At 41.0% G+C, this 26,934-nt stretch overlaps 1 protein-coding gene and 1 pseudogene across 1 annotated transcript in view; both read right to left on the bottom strand.

Annotated features, from left to right (window-relative positions):
* Window positions 1–24,092, bottom strand: part of PCSK1 (proprotein convertase subtilisin/kexin type 1) — a 41,542-nt gene extending 17,450 nt beyond the window's left edge. Inside the window, exons 1-9 of the mRNA XM_036084455.2 lie at window positions 23,663–24,092; window positions 20,738–20,842; window positions 17,360–17,470; window positions 14,812–14,958; window positions 13,467–13,543; window positions 8,107–8,195; window positions 5,030–5,202; window positions 3,736–3,948; window positions 1,154–1,254 (exon numbers count right to left, since the gene is read on the bottom strand). Coding sequence (XP_035940348.2) covers window positions 1,154–1,254; window positions 3,736–3,948; window positions 5,030–5,202; window positions 8,107–8,195; window positions 13,467–13,543; window positions 14,812–14,958; window positions 17,360–17,470; window positions 20,738–20,842; window positions 23,663–23,842 — 1,196 coding nt within the window. The 5' untranslated portion in view covers window positions 23,843–24,092. The remainder of the gene's footprint in view (window positions 1–1,153; window positions 1,255–3,735; window positions 3,949–5,029; window positions 5,203–8,106; window positions 8,196–13,466; window positions 13,544–14,811; window positions 14,959–17,359; window positions 17,471–20,737; window positions 20,843–23,662) is intronic.
* A 1,724-nt stretch (window positions 24,093–25,816) lies between these two features.
* LOC118530779 (transcription factor BTF3 pseudogene) lies at window positions 25,817–26,564 on the bottom strand (annotated as a pseudogene).
* Window positions 26,565–26,934: the final 370 nt, after the last annotated feature.

Here is a 26,934-nt window from a genome sequence, read left to right as displayed (position 1 = left end):
TAAACTTATATACGGTAAAGGAACCATAATAAAAGGCATATCAATAAATGTTTATCGAATTTGGGGTTGTAAATATTTTTCTGAGCATGAAAGCAAAGGAAAATGCCTTAAAAGGACAGACAAATATAACTGTACACATACTAACTTCATTGCAATAAAAATTACTTATAAATAAAATTAAAAGGTAAATGTCAAACTAACCAAGCATTAATAACTTCTTGAAACTAAGGCCATAAAACAAAATCAAGGTCATAAACGAGTAATCACAGATGACAAATGGCCAAAGAATATAAGATACTGAGCTTCATTGCTAGTGAAATGAAAGCATATAAAGTTGAGATACCATTTTCTCCTATCAAAATAGCAAACATTTAAAAGATGATAAAAGTAACTTTGGTAAGGAAACTGGCACTTTTACACATACAGAGTTGGTGGGAAAATAAAATGATACAATCTTTCTGAACAGTAACTTGTCAATGTGTACCAAAATCATTAAAACATGCACACCCTTTGACCCAGAAATTCTAATCAGGGGTGTTTGTCCTGAGGATATTACCAATATTTATGGATGAAAGAGGGTATCTAAACATAACTCAATGACTTTAATATAATTTGCATTTATATAATGAGATACTACAAAAAGATAAAAATTCTGTTTTTAATTCTCATGTCCTCTGAGATGTTAGATCAGCTCTAGGACTGGGCTTATATAATCTGGAAAAAAAAAAAAAGGAAGTTCTATAAGCTTGTTGTTCCCAATACTACCCACAGGAAGTTATCTGCACAAAGTCTCTCCTGGTGGGAAGAAACAGAAGTGAAAAGACCTTGCAGCTGAGTGGGAGGGAAATTGGGAGGAAAGCATGAATTTGTAAAGGTCAAGGAACATTGATTTAGCCATGAGAATGTGCTCTTAAAAGATTATAGGGTAGATTTTAAAAAATTACAATTATGTGTACGCGGAGGTCCCAATTTTGTAAGATATGTGTGTGTTAAATCTACATTGGGATGTTAACAGGAAGAGAGCTTATTTTTATGATTATTTTTTATAGTTTCCTAAGTTTTCTATTGTAACCATAATTCAGAAAACAAGATATGTTGTTAATAATAAGAAGGAGAGGCAGCAAAGGTGGATTACAAGTTTCCTGGACCTTACTTTGCTTCCAGCGCTAGAGCGAAGATGCCAGCAGCCAGGGGTGCCGAGGCCGAGGTGCCCGTGTGGGTCTCTGTGCAGTCGTTGTGCAGGTCAGCACTTGTCTGGGTAGCATCCGGAGGGAAAGAAATGCGGGAGAACATGTGAGGAGGGTGCCCCTGTCCCTGGGGGTTAACCCTACCTATGGCCGCATCTGCTATGATCAGGAAACTCAGCTGATTCGCTTCCCTACTTCCTCCTCTAAACCACAGGCGGATGTTTGCCATCTGCTGATATTTTAGTTCATGCTCCTCTATATGCAACTTGTCTATAATTCTGGCATCAGACTGCCTTTTCTGGGTCTGAAGTACTCCCACTATGAATATTTTCTCTTCTGAGTTTCCCAAACGAAACGCTGTCTGTGAAGAAGGGACAGTTTCAAAATCACTGTGAATCATGCTGGCCCATTAATCATCAGGTCCATTGTGTGTGGTCTGGCATATTTAGAAATTCTGCCTCATGCAAAATTCCCTTTTGCCTTCAGAATTGACATTTGACTGTCTCTTCGGCACAAGGATGGAAAGCCATCTGATTTGGGCCACTTGAGCTACTTGCACAAAATGTGTTCAGTGTGTAGTTTGCGCTCACTGTTGACATAATTTGATGGCCCTGAGTTAGCATATTTGCACTTCGGTGAAAATGGTGTTTTTCAACCAAAGAGTGTGCTAGACTCTGATCTGGTTTCAAATTGTAAAACTGCTACTCAGTAGATGTGTCCCATGGGCATGTCACTCGGTTTCCCCATCTGTAGAATGAGGTTGACATTTCCTGACTCATATTCTGAGGTCGAAATGAGATCCTGTCTGTGAAAGCATTCTTACACAATATTACTGCATGTAAGGAATTACTCGGGCTAATGTTAGCTTAATGAAGAGGTTGCCAAGACTGAAGGGAAGAAACCAAAAAGACTTCCAGTCAGGCTGCCTTAAGGACCACAGTGGTGCTGGTTGAGCAAGTCACCGGGCCAAAGGATTACTAACAAGACACCCACCCGGGCTCCCACATTATCATTTTTAGCTAGAGATTTCAATGTGTGGGAGGGAGGTGTAAAAAAATAATTTGTTCTATTATCACCTCCTTTGGCTTCCCACTTGGAGTCGCTGAATTTCGCAAGTTATGGTGGCACTGCTCCTTAGAGGGCTGAGGAAGCAAGGCTGCCCTTTTTCCCTACTGACGCACGTAAGCCCCCGGAGCTGACTGAGCTGAGGATGGGGTTTGCGTAAGACAAAGGCTATGTTATTGCCAGTGTCTCAAATAGAATCCACCAGCTGTCGCTCCTCTGGCTGACTTACCTAAGGAGAGATCTTTACGAAGATGGAAACTTCCTCGGGCTTCAGTGTGCAGTAGCTCAGCTGAGGGCCAGTCTGTGCAATGCTGACTGAAATGCCTACCAGGCCATTTTCTGCAAAGCAACTTTAGACACCCCCAGGGGCTCTGAACACAAGGGGGACACATGTCTGATACGCCTCTTTCAGAGGCTAACAACTACTCCTGTCGTAAACAATTCCTGGAGAGAACATCACCATCTATTATTTGAGTAATTGAATTGGGCATGAGAAGGGGGCCGGTGCTTTTAAGTTGAGCCTAGGGTTTTACCATCTAAACTAGAGTGAGTTGCAGAAATGGGCAGAGTTCCAGAATAGTGATCTTGTATGAAAAAAGAGTACTGACAATTTTCTTTGAGATGCCATTCATAGGAATTTTACACACATTCCAGTGTCTAATTATTATGGGGTTCACCCACACTCTCATTGAATCATGACCTATTATTCCACTGAGATTACAATGTACAGGCTTTAGCCGGTTGGTTCTTTCTACATCAGGAGTTAAGTTTGGGGCCATACATTTTAGAATTAGAAGTCCCTCTCTTTGCTCTCAGAGCCCCCGGATGGCCCTTCATCACTGTGCCCTTGAAGGGAAATCCAATAATTGCCCTTGGCAGTCTGACTCATAGAAGTGAAGGCACAGCCAAGTGTGGGCTAGAGATGCTCTCTGAGCATATAACCTTCCCGAGCTGTTTATTCAGACGCTGAGAAGTTCATCTTGGGGGAAATTTAGACTGTTATTTTCCTGCAGGTCATCCATTCTTAGGAGATGTAGCTAGTGTATGCTCTGTATTTTTATCATCTGCTAAAGGGCAAGTCAGACAATATCCTTGCTATTAAAGGATCACCAAGTACAAGGGTGGGAAAGCCCCTGCAACCCTGAAATCTCCTTTAAGGCTATTTTCAGGGAGGCATCACACTAGCAGAATAGACATTTGGATTCTTGGCTGTATGTAATGACAACTTAGTGGCTTCTCAGGGCTGAGTTTAAAAATGACAGAGAGGCAACATCGTCTTGGCAGAGGCGTCATTATCCTTGAGAGAGAAAACTTCCCACTGGATGCCAGCCTTTCGGGTGAGTACAGCGGGAGTCTCTCCAATTGAGTCCTCAAGCTTAAAGCTTAAGCAAATCAATTTGACCAGAGGTACCGACCAAAGGATCTTGCTGAACGCAAGCTGCGCTCTCCTACCTAAGCAGAGGAGCCAGACAAGACAACGTACGATTCGCTGGTCGGTGTAATCGCCGCTGCTGTACGAGGTGGCCAGGGTGGAGGAGCACTTCTCGGCGTACCAGGGGGACAGGCCTTGCTGCGAGGCGCTGCTGATGGAGATGGTGTAGATGCTGTCCGTGTAGCCGTCACAGTCACAGTTATCGCCCTGACGCCCCCCGTTCCCAGAAGCCCACACGAAGATGGAGCCCTTTCCTTGTCTCCCCTAAAGGAAAAGCCAGACTACATCACATCTGTCATCTGTTGGGATCACTGGAACACCCCAGTGAAATCCCCCACAAATACATGCATGAGGTTCTCAGAGAGAGTTATTTGGAGTCCGTTTCCACTCTAGGTCCTCCAGCCTCCCTGTGGGAAGCCTCAGGAGACTGCGTAGGAGAAGTCCCTGGGCTGCGACTCTGCTGGTCTTCCCTCCCCTGGGCCCTCCCTGGCATGGGTCTGCGTGAGTGCTTTTCTTTCTTTTCCTTACTGTGCAGGTTCATACTCTGGCCTTTAGCACTCACTCATATTTTTGCACTCTTCCCTTGGCTTATGTCACCGTGTTTGAATCTTTGAACTTCCTCTCTTTCTTCCTGCTTGCATCTTCTGGCTGACTGATTGACAAAATCAGGCATTATTCAGATCTGTTTTGCAGCTGCATTAAAAGGGACTCTTCAATTGAATGCAACTCGTCAAGGCTACTCTTTCTATGACTTCTCAATCTGTGCTCTCCAGAGTTTCTACTTTTGTTTGATCCTGTGCAGAACGAGGCCTTAGAATCCTGCTAAGAATGCAGTAAACAGAGCAACACCAGCAAGGCACAAGTCCGCACCAGGCACGTACAAAATGGGAAGTAGCACATAGCTATATTTTAGGATGCGTTTCCAGAGAGTTGAAAGAAGTCTGGGTAGTAGTGTCCCTAGTGTAAACATCCAAAAGCAGCAGGAAAATGAGAAAGGACATATCCAGAGTATTTCTTAATTTTATTTATTTATTTTCTGATTTACTTACTTGTGTTTATTTTTTAATTTTTTAAAAATTTTATTTCCAGAGTATTTTTTTAAAGTAAATATTCTAAGAGTATAAAGAATCTCTGTTGAATGTTAGACCCAGATGGGGAAAACTCTCTTAACCCTTAACTTCTGTCCCTCCGAAGAATGATTTGGCTCTCTAAATGCATTTCAAATTGTAGGCAATGACAAGAAATTCAAAGCCATTTCTTTCCATATAAGCTGAGTGTTCTTCCCTTTCCTTCATATCCAAATGGTCAGGTTTCATTTCAGGCGGGTCTGTGTTAAGCATCTTACCTGTTTGACACCATATTCAAAAGCCTTCTGGGCCAGTCGGCCAGGCCCCTCCACAGTTTTCCCGTCATCATTAGGGCCCCAGCTGGCACTGTAAATATCCACATGTCCGGGATTGAATCCAATTGAACTGGCTTCAATAGCATCAGTCACAATGCCATCCAGCATTCTTATGCCTGAGCAGTAAATCACACAAGAAACAAGTAAGTGGATGTCAGCGTGTACATGTAGAATGGTATAATGCTCTTAATATTCATTTTATTTTCATTTTTTTAATACTCATTTTATAGAAGACTCTCAAAAGAGTTAAAAACAGGATAACCACTGGAGGTCTCAAGTGCCTGTGATCAGGCTGCTATGAGCACAGAAGGAAGATACAAGTCACTGCCTCCATAAGCTTTGGTATCTGCCCTCTAGAGATAACTATATGCACTAAGCAGGGACCATGATCTTCACTGATTACAAAATGTCTCCCCTCCCTTCGCCAGCCCAATAACCTGAAAATGACAGGACAGCTTTTGGAAAGAGGCATCAAACAGCCCTCCCTTGACCTGTCTGTTCATGACTATACCACGAACGACTGTTGCCCAGCCTGTGCCCTACGAAGGATTCTGTATGGGACACTGTGTAGCTTGAAAAGATCTACCCACAAAAGGAAACTAACAAATAGGGAAAGAACTCTTGTTTCTGAGCACTGATTAAAAATAACCCAGAGGCCATTCTTTTATGTGTTTGCTGAGAAACATTTTCAAGGAACATGCTTCCTTTTCTTCTAAATAATCTCAAGGATGAAATCATTGCCATGGATTTTGCTCCTGAGGGGGAATCATTTTTCATTAGAAGAAGGCAGACGTGGTAGCTCTTTGTACTTTCTAACAGGCTGTCACCTGTCATCAGACTCATGTATTCAAGAGCCAGGAAGGCAAAAGCAATTTAGACAGATACAGGCAACTACCGGGTTATTCCTGGCTTCAGGCTGATCATGTAGTAGAGTGCACAGTCTTCTTTTTGCATGCTATTATTTACTATGGCGCATAGGTAAAAGAACATGCAATTAACATAATTAGCAGAAGTCATATTGATTAAAACAAAACTGGTTAAAAATTTATTTTGGAAAAAAGAAAAAATCCCATCTCCACTTACTAGCTGTGTGATCTTGGGCAAGCCACTTAACCTCTTGTGCCTCAGTTTCTTCAATTTTTAAAATGGGGATAATAGCAGCTGATGTGCCTTGAGGATATACTATATGCAGCTACCGTGCTGAGGCCTTAAACATATGGATTCCTCTATCTTTAGGACAACCATTTGAGATGGGTGCCATAATTTTCCCCATTTTACAGGTGGACTATAAGTCCAGAGAGGGACAAAGACTTGCTCAGGGTCACACAACTTGAAACTGGGGAGGTGGGACTTGAATCCCAGAAATGTAGCACCCAAATCCAACCTGTTAACTTACAGAGTACACCACCTATAATGTGTTGTAGAGTCAGTGGTGCCTACTAAGTGAAAAGTATTATTTAAAAATGCATTTGGGGCTAGATCATCAAAGGGTGGAATAATGAAAAAAATCTCAGTAGACTTGGAATCAGAAGTCTTGTGTTTTAGTTTTGCACTGCCACAAACTAGCTATTACCTTGAGAATCTTCCTTCTGATTACTCCTCTATAAAATGAAGGGATCAGAAGATTCTCTCACAAACTATAGCTAGATAGTTCATCATGACTTAAAAAGGGAAGTATTTCTGTAGGTGATTACCTGATTTGTGCTCTGCCTTCATTTTTTAAAAATTAACACAGCACTTAAAAAAGGGGGGGGATCACACAGCATTTTGACAATGCTGGTATCAGAGGGATCAGGAATGACACAAAATGTAATAGTGTGCTGAATTAGGGAGAGATTCATTATATGTGCCACATGCGTGTTCATTTGATTTCTTAAAAGGAAGTCATAATCAAATTCAAGGTATACTTATGCAGAGTTTAAAGGAGCTTTACTGTCATTGGCATATTCTACAGATGATCTTTTCTATTGTAGCTTGGAAAACAAACTAAACTCAAAGTTGCTAGCATAACTGTGAAAGCCCAAGGTAGGGATAGTGAAAAGAGGAGAGACAATGATTATATTCTCTGTGAGCCCCTGCCAGTCCACCGTCCACCCATCCTCAAAGGAACGTGGACTGCATCATTGGGTTCTCTTGCCTTCCCACTGGCATCAGTCAGCGGGAAGACAGCAGCAGGAGGCTGGGGGATGAGGGGAGAGTGAGGTACTCATTCCCTGGGATCCTCCTTGCCTAGAAGAAGCCCTGTTGTTGCCCTCAGGGCCACAGCTCCTGTCCAGTGGTTCTCTCCTATGGCCCCAACTTTCTCCAGTTGCCACTGACCTCTCCTTCCCCTTGCTCCTTTAGGCCTAAAGGTGATAACATCTGTCTTCATTTGTTACTCCTTATTGGTTTCCCTTTACTCTTTTTTTTTAAGTTTTTATTTTAATTCCAGTTAGTTAACATACATTGTTATATCAGTTTCAGGTGTACAATATAGTGATAATGTCCCTTAAGTCTTGTAAATAATTCCTCTATTAAATTGCCCCAATGGAACTTAGTATGTTTCCCCACAAAGACACAGATTCTAGATCTGTGCTGTCAAAGATAACCTTTGGCTTCTTCATGTAACCAGTATGTATTCTTTTATTTTCTTAAGACAGTTATTTGCTATGAAGAATGACAGAATTGAGAGGCAGGGAAAGTCTTTGCCTAAATTCACCTCCTCCTTCTGTTCCCTTAGCAAGCACTCAATAACAAACCCTTGTAAATTAGCACACAGAGAAAATTAGCTTTGGTTCAAAAGCTTTTCAACATTTCCATTTTTCTCCCCACAAAGATGTGTAGGCTATATTCAGCTATCATTTTTTAGGAATCCAGACCTATTGATTTGTTTGCAAATCACACTTAAATCCTGAAGCATATTTTACATGGAATTCATTTCTTCCTCTGGTTGTTGAAAGCCCCCTTCCCCCCTTATTTATACCAGGTGATGCAAGACTCAAATTAAAGTTCACAACTCTAGGAGCAACCCTCTGCTTTACCTCCAACTTTGGAATTGTATGCAACTCCGACCCCACACTTGTGATTATTTGCTTGCATGGCAATTTCTCCTGCACATCTGGTCCCATGTCTGAAGATTAAAAATAGGAATTATAAAACATAAATGAGGGCAAGCTGTCGTTTGCACATGAATCCTTGGTACGTGGCCACACCAACTTTTTGTCAGCCTTGTTGCCGGTTCCCTGCCCATCAGTATTAGATGAAGTATAGGTGTCATGATACAGGTACTGGAGCCAAAGTATGTGATTCACTTTCCAGCTTCTGCCACTGACTAGTGGTGTGACGCTGGGTAAGTTATCTGTCCTCAAGGGTTTTGTGGCAACATATGAGATATTGCATGTAGGGCACTTAGAATGGCGGCTGGTATAATGATAGAACTCGGGAAGTGTTAGCTATGGATACTGTCATGAGCAGCTCTGACACTTTCCGAAGCCGTCTCAAAGAAATGACGTCTGCTCCATACGTTTTGGTGAAGTTGCTCCTCACTCCCTGTCTAATGACTTCCTTGGATTAGGTTATCCTGGACCAATCCTAGTAGGATAAGTAGAACAGAATTCTCCTCTCAAGCCGTCTTCCCCTCCTCTAACCATCCTCCACCAAACTAAAGCAACTGAGGGTTTTCTGATACCAAGGAGAGTTTGAGATTTTAGCTGGTTAATTGGGAAACCAGGGTCGTCCTGCAACTCTGACTGGGGCCAGAAGCCTGAACAAGACTGGTTTTGCCATCAGGCAAAGAGGGTAATTGATGATTTCAGAGTACCTGGAGGGAAAAGTCCATCTTTAAAACAGAGCAGAGTCCGCCATTCAAGCATCAATTCTGAAAATCTAAGGATAATAATCTTTTCCTACCCCCACCCCCCCCCCCGACCTTAGGAGGGTCAATAAGCCAAGAGAACTTTAATGTGAATTTATTTCATGACTTCATTCCACTGTGGAAGCCCCTGAGAGCCATGGAGAGGCTTGTTGGTGTTTTGAAGGAGCTGACATAGGAAAGAGGGGAAGAGTTAGTTCTGAGCAACACTGTCAGCCACCTAGTTTTAGACATCACTACACTAGACATCTGTTAATTTAGCCCAGCAGGGAATATACAAATGCTAAATTGACTATCCAAAATAATTCTTTTTCACTTCTCTCTCTCTCTTTTTTTTCCCTAAAGTACCAAAGATGATTTCTTGGTCTCCTTTTACTAAAGGATGTTTCTGTTTTTTCATGTTAATACTGGAGAGGAATCCTAAGTCAGAACAATATAATTATCTTTAATTCAAAGTCTTTCCTAATGCAGCAGACATCTGCTGCTTCTTTTTTTTTCTCCTAGCATTCTCTCCTTTAGGGAGGTAGCTTTCCCTCACTCCTTGTGAGTCTATCATGAGCCTCTTCTTCCCAGACAGCTTTCAAGGATTGTGGCATATTCTGGGGAAGAGAATCCTATTCTCTCTCTAGAATCTACAGCTTTAAGTTCCATGAGCCATGTGGATCTTCCTGCCAGGCAAGATTTTTTTTTTTTTTTTTTTTTTGAGAATGAAGCTAATTGGAGGCAAGTAGCTAAGAGATGGAGACAGTTATTGGGGTCCTAAGAGCATATTATTTGAGCTCCTGGATCTTGGAATGCCTGAAGCTAGACCATCCCTTGGGTGATTTTTTTTTTTTTTTTTAATCCCCATTTTACTTCATCTTTGAATTAGGATTCTCTCACTGGCAACCGAAGCTGCCCTGACCAACACACCCATTCTCTGAGAATTGTGTGCACATCGAACACGTAAAAAGAAACTTATGCTTCCTTGATGGATTAACTCTCTTTGCTTTTGTAGAAGGAGAAACTGAGTTGTCCCGCTCTGGAAAGTGTGTTCCTAGAAGTCACCACCACCTGTATTTCCATGTACACAGGACAGGAGATAGGGCCAGGATAGCAGAATCTCCAGCTTGAGCCAATAGAATCAAACTGTTGGCAGACATTCCCAGCACAGCACCTCTGTCCTAAGAATGATGCAATGTGACACTGCCTATGATTTCTCTCTCTTTACATACTGAAAATTATCTTCTTTAAAGGTGCAGTAGAATCACGGTACAAAAAAGATTGATATTTTTCCCTTCTCTTACCCTCACTTCCCACCTCCACACCTTGAGAAAAACGGAAGGCTTTATCAAAGTGGTACTATGTCATTCTTTGTAGACCTGCAGCTTTTTTTCTTTCCTTAAATTAGTCTCTGAGATAAAAGAACCCTTTATTATCTTAGAACAATGGTAGTAACTGGCGTTTAAACAAATTGATTTTTAAAAAATTATTCCACAAGATAGTTTAAAGACTACTATTATCCTAGTTAAAATACCCTTGTCACACATGTTATTTAACTAGAAAAATAATCTGTAATCGGTATTGAAATTCTGAATATATAGATTCATGCCAGCTTAATAGTAAGAGTTACCTGCTCTTTTGAGATTTTTATTATTTAGTGATTCCTCTTTTGATTTGCAGAGGAGAATTCAAATGAAGCTTCTATTAATCTCATTTACATAGTAATAACGAACAGAAGCAACACAGATAGTTTGGGGAGATAATGCCCTTGGAATTGGGAGATAATAGGTCTCTAACTGCTCTAAAGTCCAAGACGAAATGGAGCCATTCATTTTCTAAACCTAAGGGATTTATTTCTGACAACATGCTAGAAGGGCAACTCTATTTTTTATTATACCTTTTGATAAATGATAGGGATGCTACCTTTTTGGTTGATAGTCAAGAGGACCCTGAGAGGTAGTTACTTATTGTGTAATTTTCAAACAGCAGATTCTGAATTGGCTCAGAAAATTGACTTGTCTCTGTCTCTGCTCCTCTCAGATAGTATTATTCTTGTCATGTTGATTTTTTACTGAAAGTAGATCTATCTTAGTTGCTAAATGTGAAGGCTTGATGATGATGATGGTCACCATCATAGCAAATACATTGCAGACACTATACAAGCCAATTACATATATTACATATAAACTCATTTAATCCCCATAATAACCCAACGAAGTAGCTACTATTATTATTCCTTTTTAATAGATGATAAAACTGAGGCACAAAAGCAGTTAAATAATTTGTTCAAGGTCACCCAGCTATTAAGTGGCAGAGCTAATATTTAATCTAAATCTAGCTGCAAAGCCTATACTCTTAGCTGTTTGGCTGTGTCACGTTAACTCTACACTATGTGGGAGGTCCATGGCAGGCTATGCTCTGGAAACTCAGAATTTTCAGGCACAAAATAAGTACCATTATATAGGCTACTTTCTTTGAAGGCTTTGGAGCTCTGTGAATTGGGGAAAATGTTGAATTGGCTCTCCAGTCTTATGAATACTGGATATAAGACTCCTCCTTTTGGGGGGAACAAAAAGGGAAATCTGAGTCCCCCCTTCTCATGAGTAGAGAAACTCTAGAGAATATCATTTTACCAAGTATTTGGCTATCAAGCAGCCCCCACACAATTTATCATCCACATTGGATCCTGGGGCCAGACCTAGAGGACACTGCCTAGGAAGAAGGCTAGCACCTCCAGCTAACAGTCTCCTCAGCTGCACCCATATGGCTGAGAGCAGATTTCTCTTTTGGTCTTGATCAAGGAGGTGGAATGAGAGTTGTCATTTTTACTTTATTCTAACTTCTTAGAATAAAGTGCCCCTTTTGTCCAAGAACTTATTGCCCATTTCCTTAGGAAGTTCCGTTTAGGAGGGTAGAGAGCAAGTGCATTATCACCCATTTTAAGAGACAAAATGAAAAATAGAGGCAGAGAGAGGTGAGTGATTTCCTCAAGGTCACCTTCTCTACTGATAATTGGCAAAACCATGACTACCAGCCAGGCTAACATTACAAGGTCATGGTCCAAAAGAGCACGCATTCCTCCTGGCCCTGCACTGCCTTGACTTAGAAATACGCTGAAAATTTGTCTGGGGCTCCTATCCTAAGTTCCTGAGATATCTAACTTTCCTCCAAGGGCACCCCCTGGTGGTTCTCGTTGTACTGTTACTGGAAAATTCTAACTTCTAGGCATTGTTTGTAGTTAACCCCTTTAAGAAATAAACCCTAGAAGTAAATGGTACTGAAAGAAGCAGTATCTTGGAAGCATCCCCAAGCCTCCCCTTCTCCCCAAGGAGGAAATATACACCCAGAGGTTGAGGCTAAGTGCATGAGCCTCAGCTCTCTTCCTGGTGTTTGTTGGCCTTCTGGAGAGGGGACCTGTCCAAAGAAACAACTTTAGGTCAACATTACTGTACCAGCCACATGGGAATTCTGAGTGAGAATAAGAGAGAAAGGAAGAGGGAAAGAGGGAGAAAGAGAGCAAGAGAGGGAGAATTCAATTGACCCAAGTTGGGTAATAGTCCAAGAGAGAAAAAGCCACACAGAGAGAAAATTAACCCCTTTATGTTGAATCTTTCCATTCCAATCATAGCAACAAACCCTAATTTTGCCTTGGCTTTGATCTATTTTGGCACAAATCTCTTCTGGGTGGAGCAAATGAAGAAGAAAGTATGGAAGTCTTCTTGAAGTTATGAGAGATGTTGCAAAAGAAGACTTCTGACATGGGTATGGACACTTGAGGCCATGTGGCTAGAGAGTGAAGTTTCTTTGCAGCTAGGAAAAAAGGTTAAGAAGTCTCTTGGCTCTGGCTCTTTATTTGGCCTCTTGCTTTGTCAGTTCTGGCTCTTGGCCTCCCTCATCACATTGTGGTTGCTAGGGAGAATTATTTTAGGAGTCAGAAGATACTCTTTTTCTCTTCCCTTTAGCTTTACAATACCCAGCAGAAACTCTGGGAGAGACTACAGACTTGTCCAATGCCCCCAGAAAAATGTGATGGATTTGAGGGCCAGGCCTCAGAGTACATCTCTGTTGCCTGGTATCTGGCCATACTTTGCTGAGGGAACTGGTGAGCAAGGTTGTGGCCACCAAAAGAAGTCATGGGGATTTGTTATCTTTGTCCTCTCTTTTTATTTCCACAACTAACATCAAATATGTTGCTAATAGGAAAGGATTCATAGACGAATTGGGGTTGGAGAAGATGGTCTGGAGGATTTTACTCTTTATGACCCAAACATTCTTTCTAAAGCTATAACCATTCAGTACCATTTGAAGGGAGCATTTCATAACATAGAAAGAAAGCTTAATTAAAATATGACCCCATAAGCCAAAAGAAATACAAAAATAGAAGCATTGGTTTCTGCTTTAAAAGCAACAAAATATTGTGGTGTGGATGGTGTGCATGAAAACTTTTCTGAGAGCTGAAATGTGGATCATATTTATAGTGTAATTTTCTCAAATAAGATAAAAGCATTTTAAAGTACATATTCCCCCCCCCCATCCACATTTACTCACTTGTTCTCATTTGTGGGATCATAGCGGGGAAATGGATCATGGTCATTATCGTTAAAATCATAACTAGCCTCTGGATCCTAAAGAGACAATAGAAATAACCCTGTAGCATCATTAAAAAAAAAAAAAAAAAAGTAGCACTTCCCAAGCCTTCTGCCCCTACCCCCTCCGTCCTGGCTGATAGCTCAGAAGTCTGCATTTCAGAGTTTCTGGCCCAGTGGCTGATCATTTATTATACCCATAACCCAGGCATAAATGATGTACGTAGGAAAGTGAGCAAGCATCCAATTCTCAGTAAATGTTACCAAACCTGTGTAACTCTCTGAAGCTCATAGGATACTGGAACCAGAAGGAATCAGAGTTTACTTAGTTCGACCACCTCATTTTTTAAATGAGAAAACTGAGACCCAGAGAGGTTGAATGACTTACCTAAGCTCTAGAGCTAGTTAGCTACACTTGGACACTCATCTCTCTTATGATTATGGGTGCAAATAGGTGACTGTGGGGTGGGGCTCAGGTCCACAGTGATCTCCTTCAGCCTTCCCAGTTACACGAAATAAACATGTAATTTAATTAAAGAGAATGTGCTTGAAATTGAACACAAGCTCCTAGGTCCCACCTCCTTTTCCAAACAGATTGTTACACTTACGCATCTCCGATGTAGGAGTTTTGGTACCAGTATGGTCTCTTCTCTACATTTTCTGTATCTTTCAATAACTCCTACTTTCTACTAATCTTTCTATCTCTCCTTTTTCTTCCCCTATCTTTTGCTCTCTAGCTGGAGAATTTTGAAGGAATGGAAAGGATGACAAAACAAGGGATGATCTTAAAGATGAAACACTGATCTTAAGGCCTAAGATATCATGTAGTACTTAACAGACAATTAAGTAGTTTTCATTTACTTATTTTCCATTCATAATAAACATTTCTTTTCTCAGCTTGCCATTTTTACACTATGTGTGTACATTTTGAATTTGCATGGAAGGACTCTCATTCACATAATTTCACAATGTCAGAGATATTCACCTATAAAGGATGTGAGGAAGAATGTACTGAGTGATGTAGAGTCTGAATGGCTTTTAATAACTTAGCTGGTATAGGTGCCTCCCCCCTTCCTCAACACACATGCTTTTGTAAAATCCTTGGCTCCACTGAATTCTTTCAGTGCCCACTGATACAAAAAAAGTTCTTATGTGCTGGCAGGAGGGTAAGAGAAAGAGCAAAACCATGGCCCATGATTCCCGGGGCCAACATCAGAGCAGTCTTCCACTTGAGAAAAGGAAAGCCTTAACAATGTGTCTTTGTAGACATCTCCCTAAGTTGTAGTCATGGGAGGGCCCCGACTCACATAATTTTCATAGATGTCTGTGTGATTCCACTCCAAGCCATCGTCCAGTACTGTGATAACAACTCCTTTGCCTGTGATGCCTTTTTGCCAAACAGGTATCACATGGAGATCCAGCTTGGGCAGGGCTGCAGTCATCCTAGTATCTTGCTGGTAAAGAAAAACAAAGAATTGGTAAAATCATGATTTACTTGCTGCAAAATGAGAAGTGAATCTCAAGTCTGGAGACCCATCTCCCCCCCCCCCCAAAAGGGTCACTCTACTTTTTAGAAGAAGGTGAAATAAAAAACAAAGTTGATGGTAGAGCCAAGTGAATCATCAGAGTACTGTTCTTTTCCCAGTTGTTCCAGTGGAAAATCCCCTGAAACGATGAATCGCTCTGTGCCCCTTCTCACTGAGCTTCATAGCTTCTAAGAAGAAGTTTATCCCCAAGTTTCATTCATTTATAATGACACACTCAAACTTTTTATCTACCAGAGTTTTATTTGGTGTCCCATGTTCCCATCTCTCCCAAATCCTGAGCTGCCCTTGCCACACTGAACCTACTTTATATTGTCTGGTTCATAGTCATTCATGGATGTTTTAATAACTTTTCAAAAAGCAGAACCTGGAATGTCTAGGAGGCGGCCATCTCACCAAGACTTGCAATTTAATTGCCTATTTCCAGGTATGAGTGATGTATTTTTTTTTTCAAGTATCAGTGATTTAGAGAGGAAGTATCTATGAGAGGAGATTTGGAGTTTTGCTTTTCAGATAGATTTTCTGATAGTTAGAGTGTATGGGACCACAAGTGAGAAGAGCTGGACAGCAAGGGAATAGAGAGATGAGCACATTTCCAAGCATTTGAGGGAGATGCTTTAGAAAAGTACCAGGTTTCTGGTGAAAGGGACAGTAAGAAATTTATAAATAATAACAGCCAAAAGTGTCAATGAATCAATTTCCCCTGGCTGATTCTCCTTGGAAAGAAGTAGGGGAAACTTTTTTTTTTTTAGGATGTCTTCATTCACTTTAGAGAGAGTGAGCCCATGCAAGTGAGGGGAGGTGCAGAGGGAGAGAATCTCCAAGCAGACTCTCCGCTGGGCACAGAGCCCTACATAGAGCTGATCCCACAACCTGTAAGATCTTGACCTGAGCTGAAACCAAAAGTTGGACACTCAACCAACTGAGCCATCAAGGCGCCCCAGTAGGGGAAAACTCTTAAAAAACTTACAAGGCCAACATGAAGCTAAATCACAGGAGGCTGGAACTACACATAGATTTTTGGCCAAAGCCAGAGAAGATTTCTGTGTCAGTTGCAAGAACAATCACACAGTGTGGTGGTTAAGAGTATGACCTCTGGAACCATGAATTATGGCCCTACCACTGGTAACCAGATGACTTTGGCAAGTTACTAAACTTGCCCATGTCTCTGTCTCTTCATCTGCTAAATGGGTATAATCATTGTATCTACAATATGATGTGAAAACTAAATGAGTTTATTCATCTCAAACACTTAGAATGGTATTTGACATACAGTCAATACACAAATGTTAATGAGTCTCTTCTACTGCAATGAACAAGTATTGCCTAGGTTAAGAGAATGTCAAGAGGAATCGATCCCTTTTCCCGTCCTTTATGCAACAAAGATGTCTAAGCCTTAACTTATGCTTGTCATGAAAACTTATCTTCTATAGTATTCTCAACAAAAAAAAAACACTTCTATCAACATGTATTACTGCCATAGAGGCTTAATATTAAAATGGAAGGGAGAACACTCTGCAGGCAAGAAGGGGCACTTAAAATTTCTCTACTCAGGGGGCCCTGGGTGGCTCAGTTGGTTAAGCATCTGCCTTCAGCTCAAGTTCAAGTCATGATCTCAGGGTCCTGGGACCGAGCCCCATCTCAGGCTCCCTGCTCAGCAGGGAGTCGGCTTCTCCCTCTCCCTCTGACCCTCCTCCCCTCTTGTGCTCTCTCTCTCTCAAATAAATAAATAAATAATCTTTTAAAAAACTTTCTCTACTCAACACACACATACCAATGAGGATTTGGTATCTTAAAAGTAAAACAGTTTGCAAGTCTAGACATCTGCTTGTAGATGTCTTTTGTCTCTCCTTGTGTTCCTTCCTTTAGCTTGGCTCAGAAATTCTCACTTTTAGCATGTAAGAATTGCCACTCAGGGCTGTATATACTGAATCATGTTCACTGTACCCTTTGGATGATTTAAAGGTTCTCAAGAGTAACTGACCAAATGTGATTTTTGCCATGATTACTGTTTTGGAACTCTTAACTTGCAAGACATGATTCTTCTGCATTTGCTCCAGATAAGCTTAAGAGAAGAAAGTAACAATCCTTCTTCTCATAGAGGCTAAACATCTGTGTTTCAGACACTTTCACCTAGTAAAACAGGAGATCCAGATCATGGAAGATCCCATCAGCCCTAATCTCCAGGTAACATAGCCCTCTACTGAATTGTCTATCATTAAAAAAAAAAAAAAAAAAAAAAAAAATCTATTTTGCAGATGTAACAAAGTAAATAGCCCAGGTCCTATACAGTCCTTCTGTAAATACTTACCAAGTACCACTGCTGATTCCACATTGGATCATTGAAGAGATTTAGTGCTGAGTCTCTTAAAACTGAACGTTTACTTCTCTCTTTTTCATACTGTTGTTCAGCCCATATTACCTACAAGGAGTTTTATAGCAAGAAAATCAGCAGTCAGATAGTCACCTCTGTGTAACCATCTTCCCTCTAACTAGCTCCAGTACCCTCCCCATCAGAGTTGAGGCAGTTCAAAAATGTTTTCGTTTGACTGCAGATCAAACTGGCAGCTCAGTGAGAAGAAGGCATTGCCACTGGGGAGATGAACATTTCCTCTATTACAGTAAACTGTACCTTTAGGGGGAAGGGAAGGAATCAGTGAAGTGATGATTCCCTCAAATTATTTACACTATGATTCCAGTGGAGGTAAAAGTTCAGCCTGCTTCCATCAGCAAATGGACCATAATACTGATTTTTTATTGCGGTCTTAGGGTTTTGTAGCTGAAAATTTGTCCATTTTCATGTAATGAGTCAACAAGCTGAGAGATTCCAGAGACTGCTGTTATGGTGCTCTTACAGCTTAATTTCTCTTTCTTTACACGCAAAAGGTAGAAATTGCAAATGTTATGCCAGACAAGAAAGGTGCTGTGTCTTTGCAAATCTGAAACTCTGGCTCCCCTGTGCTTCAAGCTCCTGCTTAAGAGTATTTAATATGAGAAACAGATCCAGGGTGATGAATGAGTATTACTGACCATGCACACTTACCATTAATTTAGTCTCATGTATTATGCAAAGAGATCTGACAATACAAAAATTACCTTTCCCACATTTATGGCATAATCCTATTATACTTGAGACCCTGAGAGGGTGAGGGACTGCCTTGTGGTTATATTCATTATGAAATAATACCATGCTCTTATTTCACTGAGCAACATGACTGTTTCTTACCCAAAACATATTCTCTCTGTTGTACACATGATGACAGTCCAGTGTCTGGTGGGATGTTGTTAATATGAGAATACTCATGAGTCAGATCCAAAAATAAAAACTAAAAAATAATTTGTTGCTGAAGGATAAAACCATCCACTAAGACTGTCCTGAATTTTCAATTAGAAAATCTATGGCAAACCTATTATAAATATTGGGAGGGACTTGAAAGCTAGACATTAGTTGCTATAATTTATTTTTAAAGAGCCTGTATGTTCAAGCTTAATTGTTTTGGCTTAAAATACCTCAATGCTTGTAATATACAGCCTGTCATCTGAGTTGGTCTTTGGAAGCTGGCTGCTAGGGAACAAGTACTAAGCTTTGATAGAGAGAGTCACTTACAGTTGGAGATTTCATTAACAGACTTGTAAAGATAGCCTATTGCTGCATTTCAGAATGCTATTTTGAAAGAATATTATCCCCATCAAAAAAAAAAAAAAGAGCAATAAAATGAAAATCAAAAGCAATTTTTTAAAAAGGGAATATAAGAAGAGGCACTCTGCCATCTGATCAGATAAACATTCCATTGTTGGAAACAGTGTTATGATTAATGTCATTAACTCCAAATCCCATATTAAGCTCTATAAGACCAGACCAAATGGAATAGAGGAAATTAGTGGTATCTTTCTTTTATGTATGTAATAGGTATCATGTACTTAAATGTAAATAATCCTTTTGATTTGGGAAGAGCATTAAAGATCATCTAGTCCAACTTTCCACTGCTAGCTTCTATGAGTTCTAGGATTTTTTCTAAAATAGTTATCTGGGGATAACTTTTCATAAGATTATATGGATTCTTTTTTTTAATGAAGTTATGTTGGAGATTAAATTCTTAGCCTTTCTTCATTATCACTTGAGATTTTTGCTCCAAAATCAACTATTAAAGAAATATCTAAAGAAAAGAACTGGGTCATTAGTTCACTTTAGTGAGATACTTGTAGTAATAATAACAGGTATTTCTCCACTCTGTCCAATTTTCTTCTGTGAAGATGAGAAGGGAGGTCAGTTTGACTTCCTTGTGCATTAGTGTCAGGCATGCATTTAGGCAGACAAGGAAATCTCTTCCTTGCTTTGCTCAAGGACTAAGCTTAGCCAGAGTCTTGGAAGTTGTCCTACTTTTCACAGCCCATACAATGAGTCATCTGCTTTGGGATGGCAAAAGGAAGATTTCACCGGACAAGAAACTTTTCAAGTAATCTTGAGCCTCTGATTTGGTCTCACACATCTAGCCATTAACCTGAGTAAAAGCTAGCTATGGGTGCCTAGGAGCTGTGGTTCGCTGGCCATGGTCCTGATATAGCGTTCTTTGCCTAGGTGTGGTGGCTGATAACCCAGGCCCAGGCATTCCCTACCCAGATAATTTGCCTTTTTATTCTTCATTTTAAAATTCTATCAGTTTAAGAACAAAATAAATAGGAAATTATTTCACAGGGTTTATAAATTCCATGTACTTTCAATAGTTTTATCACCTTTCTGTCACTTATATTTTCTTTCTAGCGAGTTGAAAGGGTGTATCCTATCTCTCACAAAGCTTCCATAATTCTCTGGAGTGTCCTAGGCAACAGAAATCATGATAACAGAAAACAGGCCAGCCAGGATAAATTTCTACCAGTATGGCACATTCTTGAGAAAAGGCAACATTGTGTATGCAAATTTCAATACTCCCAATATAGTCACCATTTCTATTGATACGTTTGCTGATCTTGAAAACAGACTTCAAAAATCAATAGGTACACTAGATATACATTCAAATTGTCCTCACACTATTTACCTATATTCATTCTAGACATTTCCTGCTCTTGCCTAATCATTGAATATGTATACAACCAGGATAAAAAGAGATCTAATGCTTTCAGTAAAACAATACAATACTTATGGAAACATTTGGCTCATAAAGACATGGAATTAAAACTCACTCATTAGCACTAGTTCCCCATATAACCAAACCAAACAGAAATGGTAAAATGTGTTTTCAGTTATGCTGAAATTTATTAAAATCAATGTTCATATGTTAAATTTCTTTGGCATCCTCACATTAAAGTGCTCATAAATAATAGGCATATAATAAAAGGTTGTTAATTGATTGTACTGGCAAATATTTTTATTAGAGCTGCAATTTAATTTTCAATATTCATTTTCATGTTCTTTGGCTGGATTTGTGAGCTAATATTTTAAACATATATTTTTATATAATATATAAAATTTATTTAACTTAGTCTATCCAGTCCAATCCAGTTATTATGTGCCTTGTGGTTATATTCCTATAGAATTAAAACCCTATAGAAATAACAAGAAACACTACAGACAGAGAATTGTGACCACAATAAAAGATAATCACATTTGCAAAGTGTTTTTTGCTCTTGTTGGAAATCATAAAGCAGATAAGTCAGGTTATTTGTTTGAAGACAAATGCACAACACTTACACGGTCATCATCAGATAATCTCTTAGTAATATGAAGGGCACTCCTTCGAGACCTTCGGGGATGGTTTTTATGTTTGAATAAGTAGTGATTTTCAAGTGATCCAATCTATAAAGGAAAAAATATTAAAATAAAAATCCACTTTATCCAAAATAAGTACATATGGGTTAGATTGAAACCCATGCAACTTAGAGACAGGCAATTTTTATTAAGCCCATTCTTTATGAGGAAGACACTGATAGAAGCCTTTGCTCTCTTGTCACTGTGTTAAGTAAGCTGAGCTTACAATATTATCACTTGGGCTCACTGTATACTTGGGGGCTAGTGATATCTCTTTTTCACAGATTTCAGGGGAACTAAATTTGTTTCTGTGTGACAATATTGTGTAGGTAGACATTTCTTTAAAAAAAAAAATACCCACTTTATCCTGTCAGAGAAGAATAATTTGTGGAAAGCTAGCAAACCCTTTGGGTACTCTATATGATCAGGGTTACATTCAGCTAAAATGATTTGTCATTGTTATAAAATATAGCCATTGAAGCTATAGTGATAATTGTTATAAGCTACTAGTAGAGAACATTTGACTTTCCACTAATTCAAGGTTCTCCATACATGGAGCTGGGGATAGGGGAAAAGTAGCCCTAAGAAAAGATCATCAATGTTTAGCTCTTCCTCTGCTATCAACTGGTTTTGCTTCTGGTCACCTCTCTAATTCTATCTTTATCCTGAGGCCTTCAGGAGCTCAGGGTAGTGATGCTAAATTACTGCCAACAAAGGGAAAAATAAACAGAATCAAGAAAGCACTATCAATCTTTTACAAACAATTATTATTTTAAAAATGTTTGTTAGTAATGCCATTTTAGCTGGAAATGGCTAGAGAAAATATAGCACATGCAAATCCTATGTAAATACAGATTTCCCCCCAACTATTTCTTAAAGTTTCTTGTGACCATTCCTTCCTTTCTTTGAAGATCCTACCAAGAATACTGATTTATTATTTTTTGGTTTGGGATTTGTGATTTTGAAAGCAATTCCCATAATGAATGGTCCAGGTTTGGAAATATGTCTGGGGCTAACAGGTGAGAAAAGAAAAAAGGGATATTTTTGCTCTCTTATCCAATCTCTTTCCTCACAGTTACCAGTGCTATTTCGCTGCCCAAAGGATATAGGATTAAGTACCCAGTTATTCCCTCCTTAGGACACACAAGATTTCTATGTTGCCCACAGTAGCTACCATTGCAATTCCACCTACTGCTCACACTCTCCTCAGATCCCAACAATTCCTTGCAGTTTCTTCTAAGCTGCTTTCTTTGCATCTTCCTTGTTTCCTACAATCTGTTTTCTATGCCTTGAGTGCCTTCTACAATCTCACCATGTTCTCCTGGCAATCTTGACTCTTCTTCCTAAACTTTCGGCAAATGTTTCCTCCACTGGGCTTTTTTTCACTCCTCAATTCATGTCCCTCTTCAATCCCTCAATCAACAAATATTGAGAATCCAGGTGCAACTTCTATTACAGCAATTACATGCAATTCCAATTGTTTGTTACTAAACCAATCTCCTCTAGATTCTTGATTCCTTGAAAGTCGCTTTTCTTCCTATTATTCCTCAGACCCTAACAGGGAGCCTGGCACAGAACAAAATCTGGGCAAAAGCAAAAAGTCTTGTTTGGCTCCTGGGACACGGAGAAGTCAATCTGCGTATTGACTTTTCTGCTGGGCATTTTAAAGACAATTTGGCTCATAAAGTTGGGGAATGAAGCCTCTGGCGAGGAGAGGAGTATTCCCCAGCGGATTCGATCTATGGAATCGCCAACGCCCACGCCGATTACTCATCCGTGACTTCAGCGGCGTCTCTACAACCACCTCCAGAAAAAACGCGCCAAAATGTTTTACAACTCCCTCCTCCCCCGCTTTGAGGCACAGTTCCAAGGCAAGGGGCGAGGGCTTGATTCTGAGCCAAGGAAAAGGAAAGCTTAGATTAGAAATCACACCCCCTGGGGTTCCCCCGGGAATCGCACACCTAAGCTGTCACTCTAGTATTGCCTTAACGCCCTTACCCTCCCCCCAGCTATCTATTAAACCAGCTCTCCCTTGGACAGGCAAGTTTTTATCACAAGCTGAAACCCTCGGGGAAGCTATTAGGCATTTGGCTGAATAACAAGAAGGAAAGAAAACCTTTCCCCACAGTCATTTCGGCAGCTTGACCCTTCAGGGGGACTGACCCAGCAAAGTTGTGAAGCTCAGACTTTGCAAGTTCCCGGTGAAGACCCGAACCTCCCAGTAGAGGCGAGGGGAGTTGGTCCCGTGTCTTTCACCCACCTCTTCTCCAGCCCCCTCCCCAGGCCACTCCGCGGACCCCCAGCCTCTGGGTCGTGAGTCCCGGCCTCTGGCGCTCTTCCAATGTCCTGGGCGTGCCCGAAAGGCCGCGGGCGGACATCACCAAGCCTATTTGACCCCTTGCATCAGGATTTAGATCTGATGCTGCCATATTGAAAAAAAAAAAAAAAAAGGAAACAGCCGGCTCCTGACGCAGAGACCAGCTGAGTCCCAGGGGACAGAGCGCAATGCCTCTCCCGGGGGCGCTTGGTTGGTAAGAGCCTGCGTGCATCTCAAGTTCGGTGAACAAGCGTGGAGGGATTTTTCTCCCAAACCACGCGGGAATGGATTTAAATGCCAAAGCGGACGACAGCAAGAATAAGCTTTACCCAGCTGCAGCGGCTTCGTTCTGCCTGGCTGCTTCCAGCCCAAACAATAAATAATGCAAGCCTTCTTTCTCCAAGCGCGCCAGGGGCGAGAGCTGCAGAAGCTTCTGCTCTTTGCCACTGGGCTCAGGAGAGTGCGACCTGGGGCTTCACTTGGGAGATCGCGCGTCAGTCCCGCCAGTCCCCGTGGGCCCCAGAAAGTTTCTGGAAAGTGCAAACTCTTACCTGACCCAAAAGGTCATAGCCCAGCTCCTTTGCTATGGCCGAAGCTGCCTCCGGTCCCCCGGGGATCTCCGCCGCCCATTCATTTACAAACTGCCTCTTCGCTTTTACACTGTTCAGTGCACACCAAGCGCAAAAGAGAGCGAAAGCAGTACACTGCAGAGTCCAGGCTCTTCGCTCCATGGCTCACACACTCGCTTGCACACAAGTCGGAAGGAGATGGGGGAAAGAAGCAAGAAAAGAAGCAAGAAAGGAGAAAAGCCAGAAACACTAGCCCTTTTCACCCTCAGACTCTGGACCACTTCTCGCTCCCGGTGGCTCTGTTAAGAGATAGGAGGCGCGCGAGGAGAGGCTGGGCGGTGGCGAGCGCTCTTTGGTCTCCCGGCTGAGTGGAGCCCCAGCCCTTCCAAGCCGGAATGGAAATGAGTGTTTACACGTCAAATCGACGAAAGCCATCTCTTGACGTCAGATCTACCTGGACTAAGATCTGGATGGTATTCCCGGCGGGGTGGAGAAGCGGCTAAAATAAGCAGGGAAAGATTAAGGAAAGGAAGGAACCGTTTGCTGGGATCAGTTAAGTCGGCTCCCTGACTGACTGTAAATTCTGTAGCCATGAGAAACACCTTCACTTTTCAAAGAGAAGTGCCCCTATTTGAATATTACTACCAAGAACCAAAGGCTGGGAGTTAAAGTACACTTTGCCTTCCTCCTGTCGGTTTTCTTTACATTTACTTAATTATCTCATGGGTTGGGGGGCGGGGAGGGGGGTGAATTCTTATAATAGCCCTGTGGATATCAGCACCTGCTGTGAAGAACAGGGGTCTTAAGTCTGAAATTGGACAGAGACTGGTAGAGCAGAGAGGAGGGAAGCTTCTATTGCCCAGATTCTGATCTAAATTGCCTAAGAAAATAAGCACGTCTGGAAGACATTGTTAAAGCAATACTTTTAAAAATGTATTTTTAACTAACATTGAAACCACCTAAAAAAAACTCAGTTTAGTTCCTCTTCTCCTCACTTTCTCAACTTAGTAAAACGATATCTAAAATTCTATTCTAGATATTGCAAAGCCTAGTATCACCCCCCTTTACTGTGCTTATCTGAAAATGATTAATCACATGATTTTTAAAAGAAAATTATTTTCTTTAACCATCAACAAGGGGGTCTAGGGACACAAACCCTGTTGTGTTAACTCATGGAGAGAAAGGGCGGGTTTTATTAACTCTGAACTTTCCATTTTTTCTTCAGTAGAGCTCCTCACTTTGGTTTTGAGCTGAAGCTGTGCCATTACTTTTCCATAAAATGCACAGTGTCACTCTGTGGAAGAATGTTTTTTTCGTGGAAAGAGAATTAGCAAAAGTCTAAATGGCCCCCCGCACCTCCCACCCACCCCCACACAGACCCCGAAAATGGATTCAGTCTACCTTGGCTGACTGAGCCTATCTCAATCCTCAGGGGTTGAACCAGGCTGGAAAAGCCCCAGTGTGTAGTATTCAGCACTAAAGAATGGACAGCGCCACACGCGGCTGTGGCCAGAGTGGCCCTTCGGTTTGAGCCTCAGAAACTGCTGTCTTTTTGCAACTAGCCAGAACCAAGCTGTTTCTCATTTGATCTGTGTCTTTCCCCTCTTTTAAATAGAAAAAATAGGAAATTGACTGCAGGGGGAACTGTGGTTAGGTTCCTGATCGTGACTACTTGCATCGAGCATGTTGGACTCATCCCAAAAGTGAAATTGTGGAGGCTTAAAAGTCTTGTCTGTGAAAGGTTTTTCTTCTCTTGTCTTTTCTTTCTTCTTTTTCCCTTTTCCTTCCTTCCTTCCTTCCTTCCTCCCTTCCTTCCTTCCTTCCTTCCTTTTTTCTTTTTTTTTTTTTAAAGCTTCCAACCACGGGGGGGCGCAGCCTATTATAGAGAAAGAAGAAAAAGGGTAAGATTGGAAAGAAGGCATATGAGATTGAAGAGAAAGGAAGCGAGAGATATTCTCTACAGGAAGCAAATAAGACTCGGTGGAGGATGAGACTGAGTAGTGCTAATTCTTCCTTTGCTTTCATGTTTGCAGAAATGTAGACTAGATTGATAATTTCTTTAAAAATAGAGCTTCTTAACAAAAACAAATGTCAATGTTTTTTTGTTGTTGTTGTTGTTTTTTTTCCTAGGCAAAGAACTTTATTAACCTTGTTTCAAACTTTATTCCCAGGCTTCTTCAGCTTAACTAGCTGCAAAGAATGAATTGTGTATAAGCAAAAACTGAAAAGAGCTGCAGTGTCCAAGGGGCTTGGGCTTAAAAATATTAGAGATCTAGATTTTATCAGATCCATGAACAAAATTTTAAAAAGCAGTCATAATATAAAATAGCAGCTCCCAGTAACTTCTTCAAGTTTTATGTTCTTCAGAAGTTGACTCAATTCAGTTTGCTTCATTCTTGGAAGCTTCATCAAAATTCTCCACAAGATCTGGAACTTCATCATCATCATCCTCTCCGGTAGCAAGTGGTGCTTTTCCATCCACAGATTGTTTGGGCAGAGCTTCAGCCAGTCTTCTTAAACTAGTCAGACTGTCTGCACCAAGTTGGTTTAAGATACTGGGTAGCATTTCTGTCAGCTGCTTTGTCTCAGCATGGCCTGTAATGGTGAAAGTGTTCGCTGCCAGTGATGCCTGAACTTTGGGGTTGTTAAAGTGGATCACTGTTCCTTGGTTTGTGAACATATTCACTTCTTCAATATCAGAGATATTGTTTACCCCTAACTTCTTTAAGGAGAACTGAAGTTTTTTATCATCTGCTGTAGCCGTCCTATGAACCACCTTCTTCTTTCGGCGAGCAGTTCCTTTCCCACCAATGTGCACTTGTGCTTGCAGTTTGGCGAGTTTCTCCTGGTTCATGATAGTTTCTTTCATCTTGTTGGAGCAGAAATGGGACCGCACGGGGGAATAGGGTTGGCGCTCAGGGGGTCTCAGGCGGACTAGCTGAGATCAGGAGCACACAAAAACAAATGTCAATGTTAATAAGCCATGTGATCCAGTTGAGTGTATAATAATACTGTGTAACTCTCACATGAGATGTTGTGGAATTGGCTGAGATTAATAGCTCTTCTGTCTGCTCTGTAAATTCACATGTGTGAGTGTTGATGGCTGGGTGAGCTTTCTTTTTTTCCCTTTCATATCTCAGCCCAAGTTGTGGCCTTAAGCTCTCTAGGGTATTTCATTCTTATAGCAGACAGATGCTAACTGTGTGCTAGCAAGGCAAAAGAAACTCATGGCACATATTTAAAAAGGTAGGTAT

This window comes from Halichoerus grypus, chromosome 2 (assembly GCF_964656455.1).
Source record: "Halichoerus grypus chromosome 2, mHalGry1.hap1.1, whole genome shotgun sequence".
NCBI classification, from domain to species: Eukaryota; Metazoa; Chordata; class Mammalia; order Carnivora; family Phocidae; genus Halichoerus; species Halichoerus grypus.
The sequence above is the reverse complement of the archived record's forward strand: the minus strand, read 5'-3'. Positions and strand labels throughout refer to the sequence as shown.